The sequence below is a fragment of the Chenopodium quinoa genome, unplaced genomic scaffold (genome assembly GCF_001683475.1).
Source record: "Chenopodium quinoa cultivar QQ74 unplaced genomic scaffold, ASM168347v1, whole genome shotgun sequence".
NCBI lineage: Eukaryota > Viridiplantae > Streptophyta > Magnoliopsida > Caryophyllales > Amaranthaceae > Chenopodium > Chenopodium quinoa.
Window position 1 is genome coordinate 8,961,295 of NW_018743252.1, and position 8,646 is coordinate 8,969,940.

At 32.0% G+C, this 8,646-nt stretch overlaps 1 protein-coding gene and 1 long non-coding RNA gene across 4 annotated transcripts; both read left to right on the forward strand.

Moving 5' to 3' along the window:
- The first annotated feature begins 560 nt into the window (after positions 1-560).
- On the forward strand, positions 561-2,551 carry LOC110734858. Its single transcript, XR_002513934.1, has 3 exons — positions 561-1,198; positions 1,609-1,939; positions 2,064-2,551. It is a non-coding gene; the product is annotated as an uncharacterized LOC110734858 (long non-coding RNA).
- A 3,712-nt stretch (positions 2,552-6,263) lies between these two features.
- Positions 6,264-7,686, forward strand: LOC110734859. Of its 3 annotated transcripts, XR_002513936.1 has the most exons (3): positions 6,346-6,501; positions 7,016-7,140; positions 7,270-7,681. XR_002513936.1 is itself a non-coding variant. In XM_021914995.1 (2 exons), exons 1-2 carry the CDS (start codon positions 6,297-6,299, stop codon positions 7,443-7,445), a joined length of 381 nt encoding a protein of 126 aa, XP_021770687.1. In that variant the 5' UTR covers positions 6,264-6,296; the 3' UTR covers positions 7,446-7,686. The 3 variants fall into 3 exon arrangements, 1 of the variants encoding a protein (XP_021770687.1); XM_021914995.1 differs by lacking the exon at positions 7,016-7,140 and having other exon boundaries at positions 6,264-6,501; positions 7,270-7,686; XR_002513935.1 differs by lacking the exon at positions 6,346-6,501 and having other exon boundaries at positions 6,831-7,140; positions 7,270-7,686.
- Positions 7,687-8,646: the final 960 nt, after the last annotated feature.

Genomic DNA, 8,646 nt, shown 5'->3' on the forward strand with positions numbered 1-8,646 from the left:
TAGTATTTTAAATATATAAATGTATCTAAAATGTAATTTAAAAATAAAAGATAAATCTATGCGGTAAATGTAGTATAGACGTACGGGGAGGTCTACTGAAAAAGTTTCCTTGACGACTGAAGAACAACGATGATGAGACACCAAAGCCAAAGCATCATAAAACGAACATGCACAATATCCCAGTCCAATTTAAAGAAGAAGAAGAAGAGAAAATAAACATAAAAAATAAAATAAAAATAAAACCGAAGTAAAATGGACATGAAACAAAACTAAGGTACAAAATTCTTAATTGAGAATTTGCAATAATCATAAAGAAAATTAGAGGGTCGGGGCTTTAATAAAGCCAAAATCCATGAACTAGATCGGTGTTAAAATTCAGATTTCTCAATAATTCAACAAAAAATTGGTCATTAATGGTCAAGAAACAAAATCCATAATCAATAACAGGTATTAAAATAAAATCATAAAGAAATTGTCAATTACATTATCAGATGTAAGGGTCAAGGCTTAAAGCCATTCACAAGCAAGAAATTCTTGCTTAATTTTATAATAAAGGAAGAACTGATAAAACAAACATGTTAAGAAGCAATAGGCGACAAACGAAATATCAAAACAAGAACTAGACCTGATCAAATTTATGTATTCATGGATATTACAAACACATATGCATATGCATATATATATATATAGGGTCGGGATCCGGTGAGACCATCCCCTTAGGTGAGACCATCTCTTATATGAGACCAAATCTGGGCCATTGAACTAAATAGATCTGACGGATGAAAAAGCGCATAGTAATGACAAAATCAGTAAATACATGTTTCCGCATTTAATGCCATTTAAACCCACTTCAGTTCCCTTTCTAATCACCACTATTCAAACCCACTTCCCCATTTCTGAAAAAAATTAGCGAAAACTGTCAGAGAGAAAAATCGTTCGATTTTCATTATAAAACCCTTTCCAAAAATTTCTACAACTACAATCTACAAACATCATCATCAATGGATCCTATCCAAATTACCAACATTCGACGAAAAAAGAACCTTGATAAATTCTTGTAACTGTTGAAATTGTATATTTGCATGCACAGTTTTTACGAATTTCAATGAGATTCAAGGATCGTGAGCACAAATCCGTTCAATTTATGTCAGATTTCAGCAACAACAAGAATCAACAAGCTTCATTGAATAATAAACAAGTAAGTGATGTTCTTAATTTTGGCTAGTAATTTTCAAATTTCATGCTCTTTATTTTCAGATTTTCGTTAAAATTTTCAAATTGAGTGATCTTATTTTCGGATAATTATTTCAAATTCTACGAATAAAATAGCGTTTATGATCAAATTTTTCGATATTAGTTCTACTTTGGATTATCATATCGATTTTTAGCTTCAATTTCATCAAAAAAAATTTCTGATTTTTGTTCGATTTCCTGTGCGTATCCTGTTTAATTTTTGTTCGATTTTTTCGACTTCTTGTGCGATTCCATAATCTGATTTTTTGTTCAATTTTTGTGCGATTTTATATGCCAATTTCATTGATTTTACATTTATTGATTTTTTCCTGATTTTTGCGTTTTTAATGCGTTTTTTTTAATTTATTTTTGCAGATTTTTTAGTTCGATTTAAGTAATTCGATTTTTTTGGTTGAGTACATTTTTTGGTTGTTGCCTTGGAGTACTTCCTGACCTTTGAGCATTGGTTATAGCATAACTTGCATTTGGGAGAGCTTGTATTGTATCAAAAGCAACTTGTTGGAGTTGCTAAATTGGTAGAATACAAAAGACCTTGAACTTGTATTGTATCAGAAGTGCTTGTTGGAGTTGCTAAATTGGTAGAATTCGAAAGACCCTGAACTTGTATTGTATCAGAAGCACTTGTTGGAGTTGCTTCCATATTGGTAGAACGATGATCACCACGTTCTTTGTTTTTCTGAGGGAGGTAGTAACAATAGATTAACTACTATACACTTCATCATGTGTTATAATATTGGCCGATTCATTGATACTTGAAAGAGACAACTCTAAGGGATTGACTAAAATTTTTAATCTGCCGCCTTTTGCAGAAAAATTTTGCTTGACAATGGCATTGAGAAGATCATCAGAAAGGCCAAAGAAAGTCATCAGAATTGCAAGGCTGCTGCAACAGATGCTCTACGAGATTTGGGGCTTGATAATTACAACTTGTAATTCTGACTGATGTTGTTGTACAAGAATGTCTTCCTTTGGATTATAAAGTGAAGTGTCAAGCCTCCATAAGAAGTAATTTTCTTCGCTTGACTTAAATCAAATTTGTTGTTATTGTCAAAATGTCTGTGTGATATGGTATGAATGTTCATGTTATATTCCTGAAGTGGTCTCAAATTGTGAGTTTTACTAGATTCAATACCTAGCATTAGCATGCTTATGAACAGAGAATCAGCTGTCCTGTATTCAGTTTATACTCCAGTTTTTCTTTTCGGTTCCTTTTGTGCTTCTGTGACTGGATCTTATATCTTAAAACTTAGAGCCATATATTGGAATTCACCTATTTAAGTTAATTACAATGTATATAGATTAATCAGGCACCTCATTGGTTTAGAAACTTTCGAGGTGCTCAAAAAAGAGCCATGTTTTGTTTGCTTCGTTTTTAAGTTTTTATTTTGTAAAGGTTTCATTTGTCATTTCTGATGGTAGTGTAATGGACCAACTCTAAATTTGATTTGTACAACAGTACAAGACCCGTCAACTAAAACCTGCCCTAGAGTCGAATTCGTTCATGGCTAGAGATTTGGCCTCGGACCCATAGCGGGGCTAAAACAGCTCTGCCTGAATTACAGTAGATTAATAGATTTTTATATACTCTTATTGGTTGAGTAGGATGTAATAATTGTTGTACACCACCCTAATTTTACTTATGTTGACAAACATCAAATTTGAAGCATCGAATCATTCTATAATTCTAATCCATCCTGATTTTTTTTAAAGCACCTTGTCAACCAGATCATTCCTAAATGGTGAATTTTGATAACAATTCAGTTCACACTGCCCTTGACAGTAGTATCTAAGGTAAACAATGTATATCATCAATTCCATTATTTCCGTAGTTGTTGTAATTTTGGATTGTTGTGTTGTATGGATTATGCTAAATTAATGAATTATTAATGTAATCAAACGTAATTGAACCCTATGTTATTGGATAAATAATGCATGTTTTGGTATGTTGAGTTGTTTATTGATAGAAGCAACAAAACTTATTTGTTACTCATTTGCAAAATAAGCAAACATTTTGTTTGATCATTTGGAAATGAGCTATCAATTTTTTGATCATTTGGGAAATGAGCAATCAATTTTTTACTCATTTAGAAAATGAGCAAATAGTTAGTTGCTCATTTGTCAAATGAGTAAATAATTAGCTGCTCATTTGTCAAATGAGAAAATACTCAGTTGCTCATTTAAAAAATGAGCAAAAACTTAGTTGCTCATTTGTCAAATGAGCAAATAGTTAGTTGCTCATTTGTCAAATGAGCAAACATTTCTATAATATTAATTAAATCAACAAGTATTTCTTTGCTCATTTATCAAATGAGCAACAATTCTTTTTTCATTTTATCAAATGAGCAAACAATTCTTTGTTGATTTATCAAATGAGCTAATTAACAATTTATAACATAAAAAATGATTTAAAACATATGATAAACCTATTAGCTCAATTGGTAGAGCATTATGCAAATGCATAGAGGATGTAGGTTCAATTCCTACATAGGTTATCTCTATAAACAAAATTAATTAGAAAAATAAATCAAATTCGTACTAAATTATATGAGCAAAAAAATGGTTTGAAATGATTTATAACTGAATAAACTTTGTTACAATTAAACTCTCATACAAACTTGTGTTTCCAGATTACATAAATGAACCTACGTGGGATTTGAACCCACATCTTTTGTGCATTTGCACAATGCTCTACCCTTGAGCTAGTAGGCTAACGTATTTAAACATTCAAACACACTCACAAATGAGCATTAATTTGACAAAGAGCAAGAATCATTTGTAAAATGAGCAAAAATTCAATGTTCATTTGTAAAATGAGCAAATAGTTTGTTGCTCATTTGTCGAATGAGCAAACATTTCTTTAATCATTCATTAAATCAGCAAGCATTTCTTTGCTCATTTGTGAAATGAGAAAACATTAATTTGCTCATTTGTCAAATGAGCAAATAATTAGTTACTCATTTGGAAAATAAGCAAACATTTCTTTGATCATTTGGGAAATGAGCAATCACTTTTTTGCTTATTTAGCAAATGAGCAAATAGTTAGTTGCCCAAAAAAATACAATTAAAAATAAAAAACAAAATTAACAACTGGGAAGTGCATATAACAAAAACAGTAGTGAATCAGTAATTTGTCAGCGTATACAAGGCCCTAGATAGTAATAAAATCCACCATATCAATCTGACTGCCAAAACGAAACGTGACACCTAGCAATCAGTGAATGAATCAGATCAAACACTGATATTCCCACAGTTCGAATTGCTACAAGGTTGTCCAGTTTTCTGAATCCTAAAGTAATACTTTATACTTAATAAATATTGCTCAACTTGTCTTGTAAGGTAAAAAATACTTCAGTATTATGCAAACCGAAGGAAAAAGAACAAGTGAACACATACTTAGATTGGAAATTCTTGCATGAAATATGGGACATCAACATCTAACAACTAAAAGGAAACACATACTCTGTTTCCAGAAAAAGGCTTCTCTTCATACTATTCTTAAATAATGCAAGTTGAAGTTCCTCCTGATCATTATAATTGATAATTGTATTAAAATAAAGAAACAATAATAACTTAGATATAACAATAATATAATGCATAACAACTCTTAATTTTCTACCATATAAAATAGATTAAGTATCATCAAGAATATTATATACCTTTCTAATAAATGAAGATTGAGCATTTGAAGATGAGTTGACTACAAAACTCTTTGCACAGATGGAAGCATGTGGAATGAAGGACTTCAGTGCATGAACCAATGGTTCAAGATTTGATGGACCCCGTAGCTCGACCAAGCAGCCATAATTCAGCACAACATAAGAAGCAACTCAAAGAATTGTTCTGCATATATCAATTTCAAGTCAAAACTCAAAAAAGAGACAATAAGGTTAGTATTAAGACTTCAGCCAGTACTCACAGAATGTCCTTCCCCAATGCCAACCAAAGTTAAAAGCAGCCCTATACAAGAAGTTCTTTGTCTCTTAGAAAAATCATGGTATAAGGTAACAGTCAAGAAAACTAGATTAATTGGGATATCGAAAACAAAAATTAGAACAACCTTGAGGCTTAAATAACAAAGTAATAGCCAATCAACACCCGCATCAAAATATTCTATTGTATTTTGTTCTACAATCAACATTACTTGCTTTCATAACTTTCAACCAAAAGTTAGCTACTTAATCAAATCCCTCAACTGATTTGTCTAAGACATGTATGTAGCCGAAAGCATCTTAACTGGTAGTCCTTCACTAAATAGATACTTAAAAAAGTACATTTGAAATTGATAAAATAATAGGATTCATTGGGGGAATATTGTCAAACACTTAGTGTGCATCAAAATTTAAGCACAAATTAGTGAAATGCAAGTACCAAAATTGACAAAATCAATCTCTTTAACCATTCATAACCTCAGAAATTATAAATAAAAGTTCGAATTACACTATAAAGAACCCTAAATAAACAAATGAAGCAAAATTAAAAATAAAATCAACTAATAAGTTCGAAAATCCCCAAAAATCGCACGAAAATCGCCAAAAATCGCAAAAAATTGACAAAAACCTTAAGTAATCAAACTTTAATCAACAAAAATCAAACTTTAATCAACGAAAATCAAACTAAAATCAACGAAAATTACCTTGACAAAGAATCAATGAAGTTAGAAGCAGAATTGATGAAGAATCAAAGCAAAGGAAGAGAACAGTAAGAAGGGAGCAGAGAAATTGAAGGAGGAGAGAGAAAAATGGCGCCTCGAATGAAGGAGGAGAGAGAAAATGCTGGAAAATTGTATTTAAAATTACATTTGATTGGAATAAATTGTAGCCATTGGATGCAATTAATCCAACGGTTGTAATATGTCCTCACATATAATAGGGTTCTCACATAAGGGGTGGTCTCATATGATCCTATTTCTATATATATATATATATATATATATATATATATATATATATATATATATATATATATATATATATATAGTGTGGATCATGTAAAAACAAGCCTATAGCTGAAAACATAAAAACGGACAATCAACACAGTAGATTATGACCCATCAAATCTCACGGCTGAGATTAAAACACATATTCTCCCTCAAATCCCTAACTCACCGTCCAAAATTTCCTCTCTCCTCAAACTTGCAAACCTCTTGTCTTTCTCTCTCCTCAAATCCCAAAATTGAACACAAATTGCTGGAAATTGAAGAATTTTTGTTCAAATTTCGCATAAACAACCTAAAATTGCTCAAATCAGGTACGTTTTTTTTTTTTTTCCGATTTTGTTCAAATTTTCATGAAAAACGCATGATGTTCAACTAGATTTTGCGATTTTTCAATTTGATTTTTCCAATTTTAATGCGATTTTTGTGATTTGATTTATGCGATTTTCAGATTTTTAATTTTCGATTTTATTTGGCAATTTTATCAAATTTTTTTCCTGCGATTTTGTTCGATTTCTTGTGCGATTTGCGTGTTTTGTTCATCAATTTTGTTTGATTTCCAGTGCGATTTTGTGACTTTTGCTCATCAATTTTTTCGACTTTTTTTCATCAATTTTGTTCGATTTGTTTGATTTTGCGATTTCCTGTTCGATTTTGTTCGATTTCCTGTTTGATTTCGCTTGGTTTTTGTTCGTTTTCATTTGTGATTTTTGTTCAATGGCAAAAACCTTATGTTCCTGGGTTACTTGATGAAGTGAGAATAGGTCAGAATGTTGTTGTCATTTCTTGTAAATTGAAATTGTGATTATCTGTGGATACTACATTCAGAAATGGAGAGGCAACAATAAAAGCCTTTGTTTCTGTTAGTTTGTCTCTTGGAGACCAGCCGCTTGCTGCTCAATTTCAGGAAATTCCTGCAGAGCTTCGGATGTCAGAAGCTGAGAGGGTTGGATGTAGGCACAAGCACTTGATATATATTTTTGTCAAAATAATGAAACCACCTAATTAACAATGCTAATTTGTATTTACTTGTTATATATTCTGGTTTATTGGAAATTGATTGGCTTTATTGCTGTTGGCAGATGAACTTTTGAAATCAACTGTGGCGGACAAAATTCCAAGTGATTTGGAAGGCATGGAAAGTACTCTGGAGAGGTTGCTGGCTTTAATTGCAATGGACCAAAGCAAACCTGATTTAAAATGGATTAACGCAATTCCTATCAACAAGAACACAATAAGTTATGGCCTTTTAATTTGAAGTTGATTAGAAAGTGAAATTAGCCTAACAGCCTTACCAAAAGATGACCATCCCTCAAGTATGACCCCACCTGTATTTGAATTGACCCTACTACTACTGCTTGAAGTTATGCTATGCCTAATAGTGGCAAAAGTTATACAGTTTATAAAGTATATAATGTATGATATTGGTGTTTGATTCACTAATGCCTAGTAATGGCAAAAGTTATACAATTTATAAAGTAAATAATGTATGATATTGGTGTTTGATTCACACTACCGTGTCGGGCCGGGCCGCCGCGGTTCGTGCCTGGCGGGCCACAGGCTGGTTCGTGCCGTGCCCGTCGTGCCGGCGGGCCCAGGATTTCGTGTCGTGCCGTGCCGGCCATTTTCACAGGCCAGCCCACGGCACGGCACGGCCCTCGTGCCTGGCGGGCTCGTGCCGTGCCGGCCACGTGCCGGCCTGCGGGCTGGTGCAGTTTTCAAATAATTTTTTTTTTTTTATTTTTATTTTTTTTTATTTATTTTTTTTTTATGACAACATTATAAATTAATAAGTTTATAATGTATATAAGTTATAAAATTATAATTATAAGTTTTATAAGGTTATAACTTATAAGTTTATAACTTATAAGTTATAAGTTATTAAGTTATGAATTTTATAATTATAAGTTGAATATTTATGTTTTATAATTTGTATATTCAATATTTATATTTATATATTTACTTTATACTATTACTTTAAAATTTAATGTTTATGATTTATTAGTAATTGGTATAATTTTATTTTTTTTAATATGAATTTACAAATTGTAACAAAACGGGGAAAAAAGGCAAATTGGACTTTGGATGTGAATAATGCGTACTTTATATTATTATTACTTGAGTTGAGAAAATTGTACAATGATAACAATGATAAAAATCATACAATGATGGTATTAAACAAAAATTGGAAAATGATAAAATTGATATTTTTAAAATCGTACAATATACAAGAAGGGGCGTCCGCGGCAAAAGCACATGTCCCACCCCGAGAAAGCTCACTGCTATTCATCTTCTCCTTCTTCTTGCTCGTCTTCGTCTTCGTCTTCGCCTTCGCCTTCGCCTTCAAGGTCATCGGCTAGTTGCATAGATTGGGAATTAGCCGAACCCGAACCGGAAGCGGAGGTTCCTTCTTCGTTGTCGTTGTGGTCGTAAGAACGGTCTTGTGAGCATTTTCCGCA